The 23,528-nt window shown below is 49.9% G+C and overlaps 1 protein-coding gene across 1 annotated transcript in view; it reads left to right on the forward strand.

Annotated features, from left to right (window-relative positions):
- CSMD1 (CUB and Sushi multiple domains 1) overlaps positions 1 to 23,528 on the forward strand; it is a gene marked incomplete at both ends in the record, with an annotated part of 1,655,719 nt that overhangs the window by 1,610,382 nt on the left and 21,809 nt on the right. The window contains 7 exons of the mRNA XM_081269879.1: positions 897 to 1,070; positions 2,348 to 2,521; positions 15,856 to 16,044; positions 17,968 to 18,141; positions 19,106 to 19,288; positions 22,387 to 22,563; positions 23,182 to 23,361. Of these exons, the coding sequence (XP_081126005.1) occupies positions 897 to 1,070; positions 2,348 to 2,521; positions 15,856 to 16,044; positions 17,968 to 18,141; positions 19,106 to 19,288; positions 22,387 to 22,563; positions 23,182 to 23,361 (1,251 nt within the window). The remainder of the gene's footprint in view (positions 1 to 896; positions 1,071 to 2,347; positions 2,522 to 15,855; positions 16,045 to 17,967; positions 18,142 to 19,105; positions 19,289 to 22,386; positions 22,564 to 23,181; positions 23,362 to 23,528) is intronic.

The raw sequence follows: 23,528 nt of genomic DNA on the forward strand, positions 1-23,528 counted from the left end.
TTAATCCTTCCTGTTTTGGTGATTGATAAGGTGCTCTTTCCATATGTGTATGAAAGACAGAAAATGCACAGGCAAGTTAGAGGGTGGAGAGAAGCAGGGAAGAGAGAGCTGGGGTAGAAGAGGCCCGGGGCCAGCGGGCAGGGAAGTCGAGTGTCCACTAGCAGGGAGAAGGAGCCCCACCCTCCGGAGCCTCCCTGGCCACACTGGGTGTCCCTTTTCTGTCCCTGCTGTGGGGAGGGGAGACCTGGCAGGCACTGGCTGTCCTCCTGCCTTGCCAGACTTTCCTTGCTTGGGATACACCTGTCATGGGTGGCTCAGGCCCCCCTGGGTCCACCTACCAGCCTTCCTCTCAAGTCTCCCAGTTCCGGGCCAGTTCAGTGCACCCGTGGCCACCCTCCACTCCTGCCCCGCCATGGACGCCTGTTTCTGTGGGTCTCAGCCACCTTCCCCTCTCCCTGGCTCACCTCTGACTCAGGTCCAGGTGTCTGACAGGCACCTACCCTCTGGTCTCTCTCCCTCTGCAATTCCCAACCCTGTCTCCTGCTGAAATTCCTCTTCTTCTCTTTTCTGCCAACGGGCTGCAAGCCCTGCTCGTGTTGACCACAGTGTTTCCTCCTCTCTGGGGCATGTACTTGGAAATAGACCACATAAGTGACCTAATATGCCATAGTAGTATAGTGGGCAAACCATAACTAGGGAAATGATCATAAACAATTTCATATTAGAAACAGAACTTAATTTATGCATAATTATTAGGAAAAGAAAAACTGTATAAAACATCATGGATATGGGGAGATTCCAATGCTGTCAAGACTTGACCAGAATCATAGTCACCTGGTAGCTCGTTGCAGAAGGCCATCTCTCAGTCCCTCCTGCGGCTTGCTTCTGTTTTTCAGCGGGCCACTGTGGCTCCCCGGACCCGATCGTGAACGGCCACATCAGTGGGGACGGCTCCAGCTACAGGGACACGGTGGTGTACCAGTGCAAGCCTGGCTTCCGGCTGGTGGGCACTTCCGTTCGGATATGCCTGCAGGACCACAAGTGGTCGGGGCAAACCCCCGTTTGTGTCCGTGAGTACAGCTCGGACCTGCCCCCTGGGGCTTCCTCTCCTACTCACCCCTCTGCTGTGATGTCATGCTTCCCGTGTTCCCTCCCGAGAGCAGAAGAGCACGCTCTCCCACTCACCGTCCCCTCAGGGCATGAGTGCCATCTGGGTGCTTCCCTTCCCACCCCTTCGATCCCCTTCCTCCTGTCCACATGAATTCACTCCCCAGCTCATTTTCAATGGGTCCAGGGACAAGGTATCCCATGTCTGCTCCCCAGAGCTTGGCACAGAGCCGGAGGTGGGAACCCCCTCCATGGAGGAGTGCGCCCTCCTGTCTGGGCGCAGGTCAGCCCCACGGGGCCCTCAAGGGGCCACACTCCCTTATACTTCTGTGTTGTCTGCGTTGGCCACCGATTCACCATGAATCCAGAGTGTAGTAAGCCGTCCTTTGATAGCCAGAGGCGGGGTGCAGTGTGATAACCGTCCTCCAACTCTAGACCTTCAACGACGAATGTTGACTGCTGGTTTTACGATAAGAATTTTGCTGCAAAATTCCCTTTAGACCAAATGTTCTTCTGAGATAGTCTTTGTTTTTCTGTGAATTAAGCAAACAAGATGTTGATGTAGCACACTGCAGTGACAGGTATCACCTGTGACAGTGCTGGGGCGCTGTGCAAAGCTCAGATAAAAGCTTTCCTTAGAAGGAAAGATGTTGACGAGACAAGCAGGAGGAAGACACCAGCTTTGTGGCCTGTCTTTTGAGAGGTCCAGACATGCCCTTGCTGACATGGCCATGATGTAGGGAGTGCCTAGGGACAGCTCACTGCGTCTCCAAGGACCCCAGGCCAGGCACTGTCAGGAGAGCAATATTGGAGTGTGCAGTTATTTTGCCAATTTCATGATATTTAAATTGGTATTGGAAACATTTCACATAGAACACTCAAAGTTTCAAGCAAACCCCATGATATTTCAAACTGGTGTGGCGTAGGGGACAATATTCAAAATGCAGGATCATTACAAACCTTCTTGACATCTCTTGTTTTTAAATCACTGCTATTCTGTCACGACTCCACTAGGAATAATAGTAAGTGGCAGGTGTTGCTTGGTTTCCTTCGTGGTGGTAAAACCTGCCTGTCATCAGGCCTGTGGCTGGTCTCCCACAGCCCCCGGGAGGCACACTCACCTGTGCAGCGGCAGTGGGAGACCCTGGCCTGCATGTCCTCTGCTCACCTGTGCTGCCAGTGCCAGGTGCTGGCCGTGCCTGCTGAGCACGGAGAGTGACGTAGACCTGTCTTCCCGCAGCCATCACCTGTGGACATCCGGGGAACCCCGCCCACGGGCTCACCAACGGCAGCGAGTTCAACCTGAATGACCTGGTGAATTTCACCTGCCACACGGGCTACTTGCTTCAGGGTGCGTCCCGGGCCCAGTGTCGGAGCAACGGCCAGTGGAGTAGCCCCCTGCCCACCTGTCGAGGTAGGAAGAGCCTCTGGGAAAGGGGCCTTCGTCCCGAGGGCGTGGCGGGCTGAATAAAGTGGGTGTGGGAAGGCATTTCTGAAGACGGCAGTCTGTCCTGTGGCAGGGCTGGAGAGCAACTCACAATGCCCAAGGTCCTCCCCTTGTAGCAGGCGCCCTTCCCCGGCTCTTTTCCTCATTCCTGCACCCAGCACTTCTGCCGTAGGCGCTTGGCCTGCTGGTCTCTACGCTTCTAGACTCACGAATGCAATTATGAAGGTCTCAGTGTTTTTAAGTTTTAATTAATGATTTTAGATTCATTTATTTAAAGACAGCCAGACACTGGGCTAAACCAGGAGTTTCTAAGAATGTTCTGGGCTAGGCGTTGGCGTGTGTAGCTGCACCCACTCCTAATCCTTCAGAGTTGGCTTCCTTTCTTTCCTGGAGACGTCTCCCTCACTGAGGGCAGGGCATGTTGCTATGGAGACGAGGCCTTTCCTGGTGGTAAAGTGACAGGACAGGCAGAGGCAGAGGCTTCCAATCACCCCTGCTTTCACAAGTACCCCACGTACCCCCTGGGCTCCCAAGAAACCCGTATTCAGCCAGTTCACTGGACATGGAGACCAGTCCTCCACAATTGCTAGTTTTGTGTAAAAGTTGGCCATCTGGCTCCGAGTTCTGGCACTCACCTACAGTGTAGTGTTTGGCTTGGACTCAAAGGCCAAGTGAAGCCACAGAATTCTACCCTGCCCTAACATGCTGGTGTGAGGACTGGCATGCTCCTTTAACCTGTCAGTAATTTTATACCCAGTAGAATGATCCCAGATAACTGTGTCGCCTGTGATCATCATACACAGCTGTTCAACTTTTTATGAAGTTTCTTATGCTATTGTATAAATACTGTTTTCTAGCTTTAAATGCCACAGTTGACACTATCTTAATGAATCCTCTGCTTTCTTCTCTGAAATGAAAGGGAGTAGCTGCAGGGCAGCCCTCGGTGGCAGGAACCGCGGCAGAGTTGTCTCTTTATAGCTACACTCAGTGCACATCCTAACGCTCCAGCCACACTCATCTTTTAAACATTAAAAACAAAAGCCAAGCTTCCCTGTGTATTTTAAAACAGAGCATTAGATCTGTAATTCAAAGAGCACTTTGAATCTCCATTTAACTTCAGGAAAATTCAGCTTCACCCTTTGCTTGTAGAGATGAAAGATATATCCTCCTTTTAAGATAATTGGAAAGAGCCTTCCTTAAAAATATATTTCACAGGCATCGGGGGACCCCCCAGGGTGGTGCCATTCTCGAGTCTGCCTCTGTGCCACCCTCCTGGCAAGCAGAATGCAGAGCTGACGAGGCGGCCATCAGATATCAGCCCGCTCTGCAGCAGGTGGCTCGAGTTGGGACGAGGTCATACGGCTTTGCCTGAGCAGGGAAGGTGATTGAAATCCCAGACAGGCAGCACCAACCCACGGGCTTCTTCACACTTTGGAAAAAGAATGTGGAAGGAGTTCAGCTCAATATTGAAACAGAGCTCCCAGACTGGTGGTGGTCTCTCAAAGCCACCCCAGTCCGGAGCTACGTGAAAGCTCACACCAGCAGCCACACAGGGAGGCAGTCTCAGGGAGCCGGGACCCCTGCTTGGAACTCCAGGGAACTGGGTGGAGTCCCAGCACAATGCCAGATACACCTTGCTCCTGTGCTTACGTTGTTATTGAGGTAAAGTTTTGTAAGACATCGTCCATCTTAGAGGGTGCTGTTCACAGTGCTGGGTGGCCCTCCCCAGTGTCTAGTTCCAAGCACTGTGATCACTGCCAAAGAAGACCCAGGCCCGTAAGTACTGCCCGTGTGGTGCTCTGTCCTGTGACCTGTGTTCCACCTGCTCACATAGGAGGACACATAAAAACACGTCTTTGAGGCTTCTATGCTGAGTGGAGAGGGCCGTCGCTCAGGCCTCCCCTTCTGCAAATTCTACTTAGGGGGATTCCTGGTGGGGTTTGCATCTGCCGCCTCTTCTCTATGGGGGGACTGAGGTGAAGACAGAGTGTACCCTGTGTTTCCTGAGCCCGGTGGGAAGACAGCAGGAGCCAAGGCTGCCCCTGTGTCTCCACAGTGCTTCACTATTTTCATTTCCTCATTCTCATTTTGCTTTCGGTAGAGGGGTCATTTTAACTAATAAATTACAAGTTATACCTTCCAGCATCCATTAGGCATGAGGAAATGCAGTTTTGAACCATTTCTGTTCTAAGCACTTGAAATTCTGGGTGACGTGTTAGGCAAACCTTTCATATTCCATGAGATTTTCCAGCTCTCAGCATGAGCCTTGACTGTGTTTCGGGAGCCTTTGGTCAGCTGTGTTCTGGACACTTCTGTGCCTTCTGTGTGCCCAACAATTTGTCAATTCCTGGTTCAAAAACCCTCTCCAGTGGTGTGGATTTATCCACAGCACAGTTCTGTGCGTCAGTTCTTACCCGGCTGGGGAAGTGCACCCCAGCCCTAGAGCTAACCTGCACCCATCAGAGCAACTAGTGCTCAGAGACACTCCCTGGTGCAGCTTCCAGGCAGAGACATTCCGTGCTAGTGTGCACGCGTGGTGAGCAAGGGTCCCAGATGTCAGAGGGGCGTGGCCACTGACGACACATCAACAGGAAAACCCACTGTCACCTGGGGTGGAGCCACTGAGAGCAAGCGATGTTCACCGGTCAGTGTCCAAGGGGCTCCCTGATGGCTGCTGCTATCCCCTTGGAAGCCGAGGAGAACTGCACGCCCTGAGGTGTGGGTGAGAAGGAGGGATTGGTGGCCTCCATCTCCCGGGATGCTGTCTCCACCAGCTGAGGCAGCAGGGCAGATGTGCAGTGCAGGAGACGACCTCTCGGGCTCATCCTCCTGACAGCCCATGTACTAGCCATGGGCAATCACTGACCATGCCGCAAATGGGGCTGGACTCCCACTTGCATGCTTTTCCAACATAAAGTCTTGCAATTCAGCCAAGACACTGAGGCTCCTTTTTTCTCTGTCCCCTGCAAAACAGACTCTGGTGGCATTCTGTTGGTGGGGGTGGGGACGTCCCACAGGATGCCACTGGCTCCTTGTTCACAAGTTCTGGCTGCTCTCCAGACAGTGTGGGTGCTCTGTCCAGCTTGAAAATGGACAATTAGGACTTGGAGACTCTGTTATCACTATTCATTATGTAGTGAGCAAGGGACACTGAACTATACAGCCAGGGGCCGTGGAAGTGGGGAACAGGTGGATAGTCCCCCAGAGTGAGTCTCCCAAAATGGAAAGCTGGCATTTCCAAATGGCATCTCTGCCTCTGACTCTGGCACCAGGACCCACTGGTTCTCCTTGAGAACAAACTGAACACTGAGCCAGCAGTGGATACCAATCTGGCTACTCACTCAACTCTGCTCAGCTCTCGGGGGAAAACACGGACACCCTGAGGACTGGATGGGCAATGGACGGACATAGCTGCTGCTGCCCATCTCTGGTCATGGCTCAAGAACCTAGGAAAGCACCACACCGCCCTAATCAGACTGCACTGCTGCCCAGCATGACAGAGCAGCAGAGCACACTGAAGGGTGACCAGTGCGTGCCCAGAGCGACAGTCAATGCGTCTTCCCCAGGGATCAGCACAGTTATGCCTGGTGCCTTCAGCATCTCAGAGGCCCTACAGCTGTCCCCACAGAACCTTCTAGTCACTGACATTTAAGACCCTACTCAATGCTAAATGCCATGCTAGACACTGTCGATGTGGCACCTTGTGTCCTAAGTGGCTGACAATCCAGGGCCTGGGTGTGGCTGCTAAGACGGGAGAGATCACCCAAGATTCTGTCACCCAAGGAGAATGTCACCCAAGGAAAACATCCATAAAGAGAATGTCCCAAGTAGAAAGCCACCCAGGGAGAGCATCCCCAGGGAGAATACTGCTGAGACCTCTCCAGTTGGCACACCAACCGTCTTGTTGGACAGAAGATCAGATGAACGAAAAAGTGTGAGCTTCTCAATCAAAAGTTTCTTTTCTGTTTCCCATTTTTCTCCAGTATACCTAAAGAAAGAAGAGAGGAAATTAGCTTGGGTGCATATCATTCATGATTCTGTTTTGTATTGTGGTGCCCTGTTTGGTCCTTTTGGGATCAACTGTGCAACACAAAATTGGAGAGTCCTGAACCCTTCGTTAGGAGTTCAGCCTTTCCTTACCTCCCTCTCTTTCCCTGGAAGCCCGCTTCTGTTGGAAGCTGCTACCTCATACGCATGTGTCCACAGGTAACATGGGCACTGACCCACAGTCACTGACCCTTGGTCATCTCTCGACTGCCTGCCCGCCCGAGTTTTCCACTCTTTTGACTTGCTTTGCTGGCCTCACTTCAGAAGCAGGTGACAGCGGCTAATGCCCTGGATGGGACTGGTGTGATTGATGCATGTGATTGAAAAGCACAGGGCACATTGTAGGAGGGCAGCGCAGGAGGGGGTGACGCCTAACAAAAACAAACGGCACCCAACTCCGAAATTCCAAGTTAAAATAAAGTGGCTCCATGATCAAAATGGCCAGGGATTCTCAGCGTACACTGCAGTAAGGCTCATTGATGGTCCCTGGAATCTTCTCAGGACGGTTTAAAGAGAGCACAGATCATACCTGTGAGCTGTGTGCATCATCTCCCAGACTCCTGCAGGATGCCCCAGTGTGCCACCTGATGTGGGGTGCTAGACAACCCACAGGTCCCCTAGTCCTGATGGAAAGAGAAAAGCCATCAGAAATTTGGATGGGAACCCCGGGTACATCCGTGCTGAAGTGAGACTGGGTTGGGTGCCCTTTTCTACAGGCTCTGTCTCCCTCCTGAGGTGTGCCCCTCACTGTTAGCATCGACCCTTAACAGACAAAAGCTTTACTGCCCCCGAAGGCAGGTGACAGGCCAGAGAGTCAGATCCAGGAGTGGCTGAGCTCCTTTCTCCAGCTTAGTAACTCCGTCTGCAAACAAGTTTAGGGAAATAAAGAAGGTGTCCTTTTTATTGGCAGTAATCTCTATCTGGAAGAAGCAAATTATACAGCGGCAGATTTCATAAGGAGCTTTGGAAACAAGCACCTTACATTCCAGAATCAGCTCAGCCATTGCCTCTCAGAGGGTCATGTTTCCTGTCAGGAGATCTGAGTCTTTGTCCCCAAATCCAAAGCACAGGTCAGTGTCAGCCAGTTCACAGTGAGCTGTTGCATACCTACCTGACCACATCTTCTGGAGATTGACCTAGGTGTCTCTTCTTCACCTAATAATTTTCATATTGCTTGCAAACTTAGGAGACATTATTTTTCTTTAGTTTTATAAAATTGGGTATTTAAATACAAAGATATTAAACAGATATCCCTGTGTGATTGTTCACCTGAACATGGGAGTAATTAAAAAAACAAGTGATTAGGTTATGTTATGGCTGGGGAGGATAAAGAAATGGCAACATCAAAGCATAAAAGTCACTAAATAATCATTACATAGATAATCACATGAAAACATTTTGTTCTTCAAAATGTTAAAATGGTACAATTTTACAGATGAAGTGTGAGCTGATGCAGGAATCAGCCTCAGCATTGTGGCCTTGCTGCAGGGGATGAGGAGGGCAGCAGGCGGTGGCCCCGGCCCAGGAGGCTGCATCTCCGAGTTGCCCCACCCACCCTGAGAGGCCATGCAGAGGGGAGAGGAAGAGGAACCTTTATCCCACAGTGGTGCACGGAGCTGGGGAAAGGCTGTGTGGTGGTGACATTCATTCTCTGTTTGATTACAAAGTCAGATTTGCATTTATCACATGCACTGCACATTTATTATGCCAAAATGTGCAAGTTACATCCAGAAAGAAGAAATGATTTATGAATCTTCTTTGAAAACAATAGTGGATGCTGTTTTGCTTTTTAAAGGGTATTATGTAATATTTCCTATGCCATCTCAAATCATTACATACAATCTTATTAAGAATAATTTTTGTATTACACACCCTCTTACACATTACTCAGGACCCATGGGTTACCTCCCACATTCAACCAACCATCAATCAAAAATATTTTCCTCGACATGTCTGTTTCAAACATGTTTGGAAAAAAAACCTGGATCTGTACTGAATATGTACAGGTTTTTCCTCATTCTCATTCCCTAAACAATATAGTATAACACCTTTTTACACAGTATTTATATTGTATTAGGTATCATAGGAGTGACTTTAATAGGAGGGTGTGCGCTGGGTACATGTAAATATTATTCCATTTGCCCTAAGGGACTTGAGAACCCTTGAGTTTTGGCATCTGTGAGAGCCTTGGGACCAATTTCCTCCAGACACTATGTGCAGGGATTAAAGAATAGCTGTCTACACAATCTACTACCACCTCAGCAGTCTGTTTACCTGGGTCGTCATGTGACCATGTGTCATGAAGAATGTCACATGAAACATCATCCTCCTCCAAAACTAGTATCCCTAAGGACACCAGCACTGCCTGGACTCAAGGTCCACTGAGGCTTACCCACAATCTGCAGCTGCTAAGAGAGGCCCTGAATAGCAGGTGCTTATTTATTTATTCTTTGTCAATAGAGTGTGTCTTAGAAATCTGTCCAAAGCTCAGAAGTACAGCAAAGAGCGGGTGAGAAAGAGTCTCCCGGACTTTGTGCACAGCTGCAGTTCCAGGAGCCTGCAAGGGCCTAGACAAGCTCCAGGGGCCCTGAGGTCAAGATGGAAACACCCTCACGCGGGTCCTCTGCCGCCCCTTTCCCAGGGTCTTCCTCCTTTACCCCAGGCGCGGCCGTTTGTCAAGAAGTCGCCTTGGGAAGCCCTTAGTGTCTTAGTAACAGGATTTGGGGAGATCTGCTGAGTGGAGAAAAGGGGTCTGGAGTCTGGGGGCAGGGGCTGGTGCCAGCCCCTCCCCCATGGGCCCCTCTCTCTGATTGTCTCCACATCTCTCTCTCCACATCTCTGTCTCCATCTCTCCCTTCCTAACATAAAGTACTGAGAACACAGAGAGCAAGGTCAGGAAGTCTCCAGGCCCCTGGCACCCTTTCCTCAGCAGGGTCCCCAGGGCCAGCCCCTCCTGCAACTGCAGCCAGGGCTCTGTCCTCTGCCCCCTGCCCCCTGCCCCCTGCCCCTGCCCTCTGCCCTCAGCATGAGCACGTGGCGGTGCAGATCACACACACTCCTGTCACCTGCAAGATGAACCCCGAGCAGCCAGTGGAGTATCTACGGCTGGGTCCTGTGCTTCCTGTGGCACATGGGGCTGTCAGGGCCAGCACCCCGTCCCACAGCACCCTGTGTCTGAGGCTCCGTGCCCACACTCCCACCCTGGCCTGCTGCTCTGCAGTGACAGAGGGAAGGACACTGATCTTTTCATTTCAACTGCAGTTTCCTCAAGTGAGACGCCTGCCAGCACCCGACCCCATCTCTGCTCCCCGAGGTCTGTCCCAGCCAGAGAGGCTGGTGGGCTCCTCACTGTGACCTTCTAAATCCAGTGAGGATCCGAACAGAGGGTCTCACACCCTCCCCAGTGTGTGGGCCTGTAGTTACCTCTATTCTCAGAGTGTCACACAGAAGCAGGGCTGTGTGGTATGCTTTACTCTTTCCACTGGAATTACGAGGATGGAAGGCCCTCCTTATCCACAGTGGACACATCCTGAGCCCAGGGGACGCCTGAAGGTCAAGGTAGTCCCTGACCTGTACTGTCTACACTGTGTATTTTCTTACCGGCACATACACACATGATAAAGTGCAATTATAAATTAGGCACATTAAGAAATTAACAACTTAATAAAATAGAATGATCATTACAGTACCCTGTAATAAAAGGCAGACGGATGTGTTCTGCTTCTCTCAACATATCTGGTTACCGTGCTCACCCCTCTTCTTGTGATGATGAGACATGGCTCGGCTACCATGTGAGGGTTACGTGAACACAGCACGTCAGTGCCTCCACACTTGCTTAAGAGTTGAGATGGTTACTAAGTGAGTAGCAGGTGGGTAGTATATACAGAGTAGATACACTGGACCAAGGGATGACCACACCCCAGGCAGGATGGAGAAGGATGGCTACTCAGAACAGCACATGATTTAAAACATATGAATTATCCACTTGTAAAGTTTTCCAATTAATAATTCCAGAACACAGTTGACCCTGGGAGACTGAAACACTGGGAAGCAGACTCAGGGAGAAGGTGAATGATGATACAGTATTTGTTCCAAAAATAGGAATTATCAGTTCATATTAACCCAGTGCATTTTTGCCAATTTTACTGAATGTTAGTTTTTGGTTTTTAATTTCAACAAAATCTTAGCCCCTAGCATTTAGTTTTTAAAGTTTAATTTGACAGTTTCAATGTACTTTTCCTTTTTTGTGTAAGAATTATATTGAAATTAAAAAATGATAAACTATCTTCATGGTTTGTTTTTAAAAACAAACACAGAAGCCAGTTTGGCCCAAGGGCACATCTTGCACAAGCGCCAGCTGTGAGGAGAGGGGGGAAAGGGGATCTCGTCTCCTGGCCCGTTTTCAGACCGCCTGCCTGTCGGAAATAGGATCTGTGCCAAGGATGAGGAGGTTCTTTGGATTCTGTCTCAGATTCCGCATTTTTAGCCAGATTTTGGATATGCAAGTTACTTACACGGTTCTGCTCTGACCGTCTCAGAGGCCCTGAAAGTAAAACCTTATCAACTTTTTAATTTACCATAAATTAATATATATTTAATGAATTAATAAAGTTTAAAAATGCACAAGGGAAATATATTGTTTAATGTAAGAATTTAGTATAAAATTCCTTTTTTTCTGAGAACTACAAATGGAACTTGGATTGCGCTCCTCAGTGGTGAGCAGTTGAAGCCCTCTCTGGTTCCAGAGGGAGGACAGGCTGCAGTGGCAGGAATCCGCGGGACTGGTCTGGGGGCTGCGTTGCCCCAGAACCCAGCGTCTGCAAATGGTCTCTGAACTGGATAACTTGCATATCCAAAATCTGGTTAAAAATGGGGAATCTGAGACAGAATCCAGTGCACACACTGTGGCTGCCCTTCAGCCTGCAGCTGGCACTGAGGACAGACGGGTGTGCAGACCGCATCTCTGGGGTGGAGGGGAAGGAACCCGAGGCTGAAATTCACCTCCATCCCATCCTCAAGGAGATTCTCATGAGAACATGGCTATCACTTTGGGTTCTGAACAAAAAGAGGAAGGTGGGGGTGCTGATACTGCTTCCATTGCCTGGACAGAGATGGGGGGGTGGACGGGATGCCAGAAGGGCACGTGTGGGGTGGCCCTTATCCCGGGAGCAGCAGTCAGGGCCTGGGTGTCTTGCTGAGTGAGACATGTGAAGGGAAGGGGTGAGCCGGAGACGGACGGTGCAGCCAGGTGATCAGAATCAGGTCTCTGCACAGGGCCTCGGGCTCCCCATCCACCAGCATCCGCACCTGCGTATCAGAGCAGCGGACCATGATGGTGGCCAGGACTTCAGTCCTCGTGGTGTCTGTAGGATAGGCTTCTAGTGCGACTCCTGGGTGCCCATGTCCCCACCTGCGTTGATGTGTTGACTGGACATTTTAAAGTCCCAGCAGACGCGATGAGGGGGAGGCAGAAGGCATGGCCCAGGAGAATTCCAGCCATTCTCTGCAAAACACAGGAGGGGACCCAGGGATTGACTGGGAGGACGAGGGGTTTGTGAGAAGGCTGTGCCAGACGAGTGTTCAAGAGTCCCGTAGCCCCTGGCTTCCGGGCAGTGGCCTTGTGGCCTGGTCTATTCCTGTCCTGCCACTTCTCCCTCGTGCCCCGCGTGCCCGAGTTCTCCCGGCGCTTGCTTGGTGTGTCCCTGTGACTCTCTCCACAATGGGGCAGCACCGAGCGTGGGAAGCACCAGCACTCCACTCGTTCCTCTCTGCGGGGACGTCCAGTCCTGGGGCAGGTTTCCATACCTGGAAAGCAGGTGAAGTCCGAGTACCTGAGGGGAGGTGTCAAATGCCGTGTGGCCTCCTGGTGCCACCATGCCACAGGCAGAGCTGTGGGGCAGTTCCCGGGGCTGGGCCTGCTGCACACCGCTCACCATTGTCGTCCTTGTGGGACATGGGACATTTCCCGTGCTCCGTGACGGCTTAAGGCGGTGACTTCTCGTCGTGCTCCTCCACCCACAACTCCTGCCAGTCACGCGAGCCCTTCCCACAGGAGCCCTGCTAGGACTCACCCACAAAGTGGGGGAAGGATGTGGACGGAGAAGACGCTCCTGTCATGGGTGATGGGCACTGATGAGCCACCCTGGCAGGGGACCCGCTCTGTGCATGGCAAAGCACAACCATTAGGAGTGGTGACGTGGAGTGCTTCAAAGTGCTCTGTCCTGGACACATAGCCCAATTATTCTCTGCTCCTGCCCCAGCTAGACACAGCTGGATCTCTGAGTGGAGCCTCGGAAGTTAATGGGAAGGGATATAAATAGATGCTCCCGAGTGTAGTTCATGCAGGACTGAGAAAGGCAAGAGCAGTCCTGGGGCATCTGCTCACGGTCGCCTCCTGGTCCAGGGCCTTCCCTTCTCCAGCTGGAGCTCCGGAATCTCCCAGGCTGTCTTTATTGCTCAACGTGGTGAGGGTTCTGACCCAGGTAAAAGGAGGGAGAGGATCCTGGCTCAGCACTTTAGTGCACCTTCCTGGCAATTCCAGTGCAGGCTGATGTCCAGGATGGTGTCCACCCACGAGGGTGTTATGCCCCCCGCACACTCTGTCCTGGCAGGGGGCCTGCAGAGCTCTTGGTCTGCTCTTCAGAGCCTGCTTACGGGATCACACTCTGAATCCCCCTCTTCCAGGCACTCGGGGCTCAGAGCATCCCCTCCTGGGCCTGCAGGAGAGGTTGCGGTCAGATCTCACGGTCATTGTAACAGTCCTGCTTCTCTGCTGGACTCCTCTTTGATCTCTCTCCAGCCTGGTCCTTCTCTCAGGCTCCACACTCAGGATTGCAGTGGCTTGGCTCATTCCCCTCGTTGCCTTGCCGTTGGGTACCCTGAGGCTGAAGACCCCACCCCATGCAGCAGGGGGTGGGCTTCAGCCTTAGGGTTGGATGCAGGGAGGGGCCTTGAGCACATTGGGGGTCCCTGCTCAGGTGTCCACCACATGCCCTCAGCTTTCTCCGTTCTCTGCGCACACTGTGATGTATCTTGGCCAGTCTCCTGAGGGTAGCACCACAGAGACCATCACGAGCACCTGGGCTGCTGGGCAGGAGCAGTGCGCCCCATCTCTTCTGGGCACTGTCTCCTGGGCCAGCAGCACCCAGTGCTGGGATGGGGGAGGCTGCTGTGTTCCAGGCCTTCAGGTTCAGTAGGTGGTCTCTGCTTAGGTGCTGCCTGCTGCTTTAGAGGTTAGGTGTCCTTTCGTTGTAGCTGTGATGCACCATGGGGCCTTAAAGTGTCCCCTGTGCCCCCAAAACTCAAGACTGTCTTCTGTAAACTCAAGATATAAGGGACCGGCGAAACGTCAGAGGAAGAGACCACCAAGAGACCACTCATGCAATTGGCAGAAGGAGATTTATTGAGATTCCAGCATGCTGGGGCTCCATGCCCACTCAAGAAGGGGGAGCAGCCCAGAGCCCAGAGCAGGGGTTGAGCAGTGCTTAAGTACACTTTTTGGGGAGGAGGGGGGGGGCTTTGCATACATCACAGTCTCCTTTAACAAATCACCTTACACCTTGGGAAAATCAAACAATAACTCCTAGACTTGATTAGTACATTCATTGGCGGGAACAGGGCTGGCTGGAGTGATAGGTCATTCCTAAGGAGGGGGTTGCATTTAAACTGATTGGTTCGGGCCCTGTATGCCTACGTGACAAGCTGCACAGGGTCTTGAATGCTTACGTGACAAGCTACACAGGGTCCTAGGCTATAAATCAACTAAATGGCCAGTAGGGCATTGTCTTAACTGCCTCAGGAATTTAACCCAGGCTTTGCAGTTTAGAAGCAGGTTTACAATGCCTGGTCCTTTACATTTTAACTCAGGCTTTGCAGCTTAGAAACTTTACCCTTTCAAGGACTGCAGGAAACACATGACTTTATTCTATGGCACTAAAGGGAGCTTTGTGAATCCGGCACTGCCCACCTCCTCCTCATCGCAGAGGCAGTCAAGTGCCCATCCGTGGGGGCTGTGCTAGCTCTGGGAGGGGGAATGGACCCAGTGTCCGCCTGGGAGTCCTGTACACAACTCCTTCCCGAGCCAGGACTCTCTGTTGAGTGCAGCTGTCCCTTGCCCTGGCCTGGTGGTGGGAACAGGAAGTCATGGGGGCTCTCTGCCTCCCTCGGACCTGGGAAAGCACAGTGCCCATCCCTCCCAGGTGCTCAGGCAGTCAGGGTGACAGGCTGCTGTCCAGCCCCTCCAGGTCCGGCCCTGCAGACCTCAGCCAGACCAGGTGTTCTGCGGGAGGGACGGCCCTCAGCAGATGCTGCGGGAAGTGTGGACGGAGGAATTGCAGTCTCCCCTGGCCTTGTTCCACCTGTAACTAACTCCCTAGCAACATGTGGGATGGTGTAGGTGGGCGTGGATGACCAGTTGGTCACTGCCAGAAGAGCTGTGCTGGACTGGAAATATTTAAACCAACTAAGCCAACATCAGCTGGTTCTAGTTACCACGTTTAGCACAGGAAAACTCAACCAAGCAGCTCATTTACAATGTCCATTAAAGAAGCATCTCGTGGGGCTGGGGATGTGGCTCAAGGGTAGCGCGCTCGCCTGGCATGCGTGCGGCCCGGGTTGGATCCTCAGCACCACATACCAACAAAGATGTTGTGTCCGCCGAGAACTAAAAAAATAAATAAATAAATATTAAAAATTCTCTCTCTCTCTCCTCTCTCACTCTCTCTTTTTTTTTGTCTTTTTTTTATTGTTGGTCGTTCAAAACATTATAAAGTTCTTAATATATCATATTTCACAATTTGATTCAAGTGGGTTATGAACTCCCATTTTTACCCCGTATACCGATTGCTGTATCACATCAGTTACACTTACATTGATTTACATATTGCCATTCTAGTGACTGATGTATTCTGCTGTTTATCCTATTCTCTACTATCCCCCCTCCCCTCCCCTCCCCTCCCCTCTTCTCTCTCTACCCCCTCTACTGTAAATCTAAAGCATCTTGTTAGGAAACAGTTCAAGGAAATTAGCTCCATGTTGTTGCAATGGCTGTTCCAGCTGATTGAATGCTTGGCAGTTTGGGGAGCAGAATAGCCCCAGGCACAGGTGGGATTCACCCAGAGATGATGTTCTCCTTGGGTGAACTTTCTGAAACAATGAGAAATTCCCTTTGTTTATGATCTGTTGTGGGTTTTGGTGTTTACTTTTCGTAATGCATAGCTGTTTCTCAGAGACATTTGGTGTGTTTCTCTTTCTAGTGGTGAACTGTTCGGACCCAGGCTTCGTGGAGAACGCTGTTCGCCAGGGGCAGCAGAGCTTCCCAGAGAGCTTTGAGTACGGAGAGAGCGTACTGTACCATTGCAAGAAGGGCTTCTACATGCTGGGATCTTCGGCCTTGACCTGCATGGCCAACGGCTTGTGGGATCGCTCTCTGCCCAAGTGTTTGGGTGAGTGAGGCCAACTCAGAGTCTCGCTCCTGCGTCCTGAAGGGCCACCAGCCACACAAGTTCATTTTAATTTATTCAGAAAAGCACTGGGTTTTAACTCTGCCCCTCCCACCCCCCATTTCTGTCAGGTTGTATGATAGCTTAGACAGATGGGCCAAGTCCCCCCAGATCCACCCGCACCAGTGTGAGACGGGATGAAAGGAGACACACGTGGGTCCCAGAGAGAAGTGGGCCCGGGTCCTGGTTGTCCCTTGGGCCAGTCACACCTCTGCCTGCTCCATGTGGGACGCCACACACCCCACAGGCTCCTCACTCGGCCCTGCCTAGCCCTAGGCCCCTGCTCCAGGTTCAGAGACGGTGGCCAGGGGCGCTGGGGAGGAGCGAGCTGCCTGCCTGTCTTCTGCGGCAGGGAGCGGGCTTCCCGAGCCCCCCAGCCTGCTCTTGGGGGCGTGGTGAGGTCAACAGTAACCGCACCTAAGAGAGCATCCGACAGAGCCCACCCCGTGGACCAGGGGATGGGGCTTTGCTGGGGAGAAGAGAAGGCTCTTCTGGAAGGACTAGATGATCAGTGACCAGCACGGCCCCTCGAGGCTTGACTACCAGTGTTTTCAGAGATGCACGTTGGCGAGTTGGTATCACTTTAACCAAGTACCTGCAGTCTTATTTTCTTTCACTTGAAAGATCAGATGGTAATTTAGCTTCAAAGAGAATCATTTTTTGAAAGAACATAGTCAGCGACTTTAGGAAATGAAGTTACTCCCTTGGGCCTTTTTGAATCAGGACTAAACAAGGTAGTCTTTAAAGGGAGACTGTTCTTCTGGTCCCTGCAATGCATCTCCAGGGCGTGAAAGCAGCAGGGAGTGGTCAGGACCCTGTGAGCTGAGCTCTGCACCTCACAGGTGCCATCTCACCCCCTGAGCGGCAGCACTACCAGGTTCAGAACTCTGTAGGTAAAATGGGATTCTTCAGGGAATGAATGTCAATTCCAGAGAGATGGTGAGGGCTAACGTGACCAGGTGGCCTTCCAGCCCTCTGAACCTGCCTCTCTGGTGGAACCTGCCCCTCGGCCTCCACTTGGAGCTTGCTAGTGACCAAATGAAGTTGCCAGGATATTAAGTCAGTGGCCTAGATCCAGCCAGGTAGCCTTGGTGGCCTTAATCCAGTTAGTTCTTTGCTTGTAACATAAAAGTGTGTTATTTTTTATCTTTAATTTGGTAGCTTATGGGAAAGGGAGAGATAAATCTTCACTGTCCTATAGTAATCAGGGTTCTAGAATTTTCCTTTTTGAGGCATATTTAAGAATAGATTATGGACCAGGCTTATGATTTTAAGGAAATGTGAAATACTGGGTTGTTTTATAATCAGTTCATCGAACATTTAATAGTGTTTCTACTTACACATTTTAGATTGCCACATTTTAGAAGTCCTAGATGGTTTTCTTAGATATAGAAACTTGAAGGTCAAATCAGTTTGACAGAATGTTGTCCCCAAGCAAAGTGTATGATTGTCATGTTAGGTGAAAACATGGTGAAGTGGTTTGATGGTCCTTGTCAGCTCTGCAGAAATCCCATGTTTCCCATATTTCCCACATGGGCTACAAGGGTTGATGGGGAAACCAGGCTGCAGAGTTTTGTCCTTGAAGACCACATGCAGATTTCAACCCTAGGAAAGCTGCCTCAGCAACACACACACACAAACCAAGACCTTGACAGAAGCTCGCCTTTTCTTTAATACTAAATGTTGGGAGTGGGTGCCATGCAGAAATTGGCTTTGCCCACCTGTGGGACACAGCAGGGACATTGAGACATAACTAGGGGTTTGGTTGAAGCAGGTGATGTCTGCATGGTTGTCTGTAATGGAGATTTAATAAGTGCAAAGCAGTTTCACTGGAATGATGTCCTCTTTATGTCAATCTTTTCTTAGCCATATCTTGTGGGCACCCTGGGGTCCCTGCCAATGCTGTCCTAACTGGAGAGCTGTTTACATATGGGGCCACCGTCCAGTACTCCTGCAAAGGGGGCCAGAGTCTCACAGGCAACAGCACCAGAGTTTGCCAAGAAGACAGTCACTGGAGTGGCAGCCTTCCACACTGCTCAGGTGAGGAACTGCAGGGTTGCACACTTGACAGAGAAGTCCTCAATCCTGCAGCTGTCCGACATGGCATGTTCCATTTCCAGCCAGATGTGCCACCCTGTAGGCCCTCACCATCCTCTTCACCGTCATCACTGCTGTCGAATACATCAGCATCCCCTTCCTGTCGTCACTGGTGCCCTCACATGGACCCAGACCCCCTTCCATTGTCACGGGTCCCCTCACCTCCATCAGCAGCAGCATCTTCACCATCATCACATCTGTCACTGGTACTCTCACAAAGATGGTCATCAGCATCGCCACAGGGTCACCGGTCCCCATCACACCCATCATCATCATCTTCACATGGTCTCTGGTCCCTCACTTTCCACCTTCTCGGTGGGAGTTTCTGGCTGTCCTTGCTAGGACTCTGGCTGTCCTTGTTAGGACACTTGCTTCCCATGGCTCAGTGTGTCCGTGTTTGCTCTTTACTTTTTTCCTACATTCCTCTGAATCCTTCCCCATATTTAGTGCCCCAGCAGCAGTAATCACATTGATCCTCTGAAAAACATAATCACCTCATATCTTTATGAATGTTTCTTAAAATGCATTGTCACTCTGTACCTGACTGTGAAGACTCGGACCTCTCCTGTGACGTTCTGAGTACACCAGGCACCTGACCTGCCTCCCCTTTGCTGTCTGTTCTTAACTTTCCAGGAAACGCTAGCTCACTCACCACTAGAAGAATTTGATTTCTTCCAAAAGAATGTTATTTGTCCTCATCACAATATTTTCATAGGCTATTTCCTTGACACAGAGGCAATGTCTTCCATTTTGAGGGCTATGATTAAAAAGTCTTACAAGATTGCCAGAATACTATGTAACCATAACTCATGTCCAAGAGGTACTTAGATCTCAGTGTCTTAGTATAACGATGCGTTTCACACGAGTCTCACACAACTGTGCATTGCTGTGTATTCATGTTCTGCAGGAAGCACTCCTGGATTTTGTGGAGACCCAGGGACGCCAGCCCATGGGTCTCGCCTTGGGGATGAGTTTAAAACGAAGAGTCTCCTGCGTTTCTCCTGTGAGATGGGCCACCAGCTGAGGGGCTCCCCTGAGCGCACCTGCCTGGTCAACGGGTCATGGTCAGGAGTGCAGCCCGTGTGTGAGGGTGAGGAGCTGGAGCTGTGGAATCCACCTTGAGGCTTCAAACCTTAGCTCATTCCAAACTGGCAGCAAGAGTCCCCGACAGTCCTAGAGACATAGGATATGCACAGTTAACCCTCTCCCCCAAATTGGCAAGAGCACCAGTGAAGTCATGAGTGAGCACCTGGAGATACCCTGCTTGTCCAAGAGATCCCTCAGCACTGGCCCGTACTGTAAAACTTCATAGCACAATGGTGGCTTCTGAGCTGTTGACAGATAATCTCTGTAGGATTTCTTTTTTAAAACTCAGGGGCACTCAACCACTGAGCCACATCCCCAGCCCTATTTAGAGGCAGGATCTCACTGAGTTGCTAAGCATCTCACTTTTGCTGAGGCTGGTTTTGAACTCGCAATCCTCCTGCCTCAGCCTCCAGAACTGCTGGGATTACAGGCGTGTGTCCCTGTGCCCGGCTCTCCATAGGATTTGCTTGTTTTATGGGTGCTGGCAGTGAGGGCAGGGTGAGCAGAGCTTTGCAATAACTGACCAGCTTTCTGCAGGCAGGAAATGCACACATCCTCATACATTCTCCTTAAGTTTAGGTCACGTAGACATTGGTTAGCATCTAGTCTTTAATCATAGGATTATCAGTGTTCCAAAAGGCCCTGTCTCCTGAAGTTGCTCAAAAGTAACTACATCATTGGTTCTGGCTGCTTGGGAAACTCCCCATCTTTTCTCCATGTGGGTTTGATAATGCCTAAGCTGCGTCAGGTGGCAGAGATGTGATAATGATGAAGACAGCCATCACACAGACGTTGTGTTTTATACAGTAAATTTGTGATCACATTCTTTTCTTTCCTTTTTTGTGGATTTCAGAAAATACTTTCCAATTTTAAAAAAACACGTTTCTCTTTTAGTGACTCTAAATCTCCCTCCCTCCCTCCCTCCCTCCCTTTCTTTCTTTCTTTCTTTCTTTCTTTCTTTCTTTCTTTCTTTCTTTCTTTCTTTCTTTCTTTCTTTCTTCCCTCTCGACCTCTCTCCCTCTTTCTTTTTCACACTAGTGCTCTACCACTAAGCTACACCCCATTCCTTTTTTTTTTCTTTTTTGGCCTAGGCAAAACTTGTGATTCCTGGCTCAGCCTCCTGAATGGCTGAGATTATAGGCAGGCTCCCTATACCTGGCTTCCTGTTTTGTTTTACTTTGTTGCAGTTATCAGTGAAAGTATTTCCTGACATCCACAAAAAAGGAAAGAAAAAAATGTAATCAAAACTTTACTATATAAAATACAACATATGGGGGGGGGCTTCTCAGTACAAGGGTGGAATTGTCATCAGAGAATTCACTCATCAGCAATATGTCAGTTAAGTGGGATATTTTTCCACCTGTTATCTCACGGATTTTGACATTGGCCCTCCCTGGGTGACATGGAGGTTTAAGCACAGATATTAGTAGGAAATAGCAGAGCACAACAAGAAACCATCTGCTCTTTGGTTGATTGGTTATGTTAAGAATTTCATCACGGGGGCTGGAGTTGTGGCTCAGTAATAGAGCACTTGCCTAGCTCAAGTGAGGCACTGGGTTCGATCCCTATCACCACATGAAAAATTAAATAAACAAAATAAAAGTACTGTGTCCACTACAACTAAAAATATTTTTTTTTTAAAAAGGAGAATTTGATCACACAAATCTTCTTTCCCTGACAGACTTCCAATTGGTACCTGTGCACAATACCTACTGGGTGCTAAGTAAAGAGTAAATGTGGAATGAACAGGAGTCTTGAATGACCCAACACCTTGGTCTTTTGCAATATGAAATTTTGATTGACGTCATAGTAATCATAAATCCTTTAAGCTTTCAAGAACCTTAGTTGTAATTTGCTTCTGGAGTGGTCAATATTTCTCAACTCACAGACCAACCAGGAAACTGCTGAGTGATCTGTGTTAGGAAAGACTGTAAGTTCAGACCCAGATCCTTCAGGTAAGAGGGTTGTGATTGATAATCATGTCTGCTGTGTGCTCGGGATCAGAAGCTCCGGTGTGTGTGCTCTCTATAGGATGCAGCTCAGCCTGGCGTGCAAATGTACTTTTCCAAATTAATAAGAAAGGTAACTTCCTTGAATTGCAGACTAGTGACTTGAGTCCTATGCAAAGTATTCACTGAGTTTTCTTCCATATTTTTAAGAGCAATTGTTCTCAGAGCTAGCTTTGAAGGTGGAACAAATAAATATGCAAGTGTAATTTCAAATATGTTGATCATTCCCAGGAAGTCTCAGGGCGCATTCTTGTGTAGTCCAACAAGGGTTGCAGACCTTCTTTGCCTGCCTATTGTGTGTTAATGTGACAGGGATAAGGAGAACCATGACAGTCATCTGGTAAATAGGTCAACTAAGGCGGCAAAAGCATGGGGTTGAATTTGCCTCCTTGAATGAGCCTCGGTGGCCTGGCGAGCCTTGGTGGCAGCGGAGGAGACATGCACTGAGCACTAGGTGCAGACCTGCCACATGAGGTGAGGTGTCAGTGCCTGGGAGTGGCCGTGGGAAGCACTGAGAGATCCGCAGTCTGAAGTCAGCGAAGGCGTTCACGCGGCGCGATGGGTCCAGCTGTGTGGGGAGCCCATCCTACCACCCGGTTTGTGCTAGTCTCTCACAGTCCCCAAGGCACACAGTTTGCCAAGTGAATTGTCCTAGAGATGTGATATGTGACCAAGTTGCCCATGTTTTGAAAAAAAAAAAAAAAAGCCAGTGTGTGAAGGGATACTAATAGCACAGAAGTAAATTTTTTAAATTATTGTGAATTTTTTAAAAATTCACAATAATTCTATCTAGGTTTAAAAATGTGTTTAATCCCAAAGTAGAGAGACTTTGAATTTTCAGGGGTTTAACTCATGTTTTGATTGGGTTGAAAGCAATGAACTTCAGGAAGGATCAGGTGAACATGCAAGTTTCACATTTGCCCTGTTCTATAGAATAATCCACAGGCATGATCCAAAGTGCACATTGACGCCCTTCCACAGACACACAGGCAGTTTTGTAACCAATGTGCCGTCCCCTGAACTCTTAGCCCTAGTCCCTGACACCTCAGCCAGGGGTCATCCACTTTGTGTTGCTGTTCTGCTCTCCCAACAGCCGTGTCCTGTGGGAATCCCGGCACCCCCACCAATGGCATGATCGTCAGCAGCGACGGTGTCCTGTTCTCTAGCTCCGTCATCTATGCGTGCTGGGAGGGCTACCAGACCTCAGGGCTGACCACGCGGCACTGCACGGCCAACGGCACCTGGACAGGCGCGGCTCCCGACTGCACAAGTTAGTGGCAGCCCCTCGTGGTGGGCCCAGGACACTGCTGTGAAGTCCATGTGCTGAGAAAAAGCAGCATGATTCCAAAATGTTCTATTAAATTTTAAAGTTTATACATAAAAATGGAAAACTATTCCCTGGATATTAAGAGTCTGTTCCTTAGATACTTTAAGATTGTCATCTGCTCTGTTATTTATCTAGTGCCAGTTTCTGTACATGGCCACTTACATTCTGTGCTGTAAAACAGATGCTAAAAAGAAAATGGCAAGGCTCTCTCTGTAGACCATTTAGTCTACAAAGAAATAAGATGTTTGGTTCTCTGGCCACGGCCTACATTGTGTTCTTGGCTGGCATCGCATGATTGCCCAGCAGGCCTGATCAGGGACAGCTGAGGACAGCAGCCAGCGTCCACACAGCAGCACCAGTAGAATAGGAATAAGTAATTCAAGCACATGGCCTGCTGACAATGGTAAATCCAGTCATCAGACCGAGGCTAGGGACACTTCCATAATTCACTGTGTAATCACTTTGAGTAGCAGCTCAGTGTGTAACTTAAACAGAGACCAGGACTAATTTATGCTAAGATAATTTCATGTATTTCTGGTTCTTCTGGTTACCTGCCTCTAGTTATAAGCTGTGGCGATCCAGGTTCACTGTCCAATGGCGTCCAGTTTGGGTCTGATTTCACCTTCAACAAGACAGTGACCTATCAGTGCAATCCGGGGTACCTCATGGAACCTGCCTCGTCAGCCACTATTCAGTGCACCAAGGATGGGGTGTGGAATCAGAGCAAACCTGTCTGCAAAGGTGTGTGCCTCATGTTTTGGTCTTGCTGAAATGTGGAGGTGTCTTTGTAGAATTATGTTTTGTTTTGTTTTGTTTTGTTTTAAATTTTGCAAGTATGTACGAAGCCATTCTGGGAGCTAGAAGTTCTGGAATTCTTGACACCAAGTTTGGGAACACTAGGTTTTCAC

The sequence above is a fragment of the Spermophilus citellus genome (genome assembly GCF_964194105.1).
Source record: "Spermophilus citellus genome assembly, chromosome: 16".
In the NCBI taxonomy this organism is placed as follows: Eukaryota; Metazoa; Chordata; class Mammalia; order Rodentia; family Sciuridae; genus Spermophilus; species Spermophilus citellus.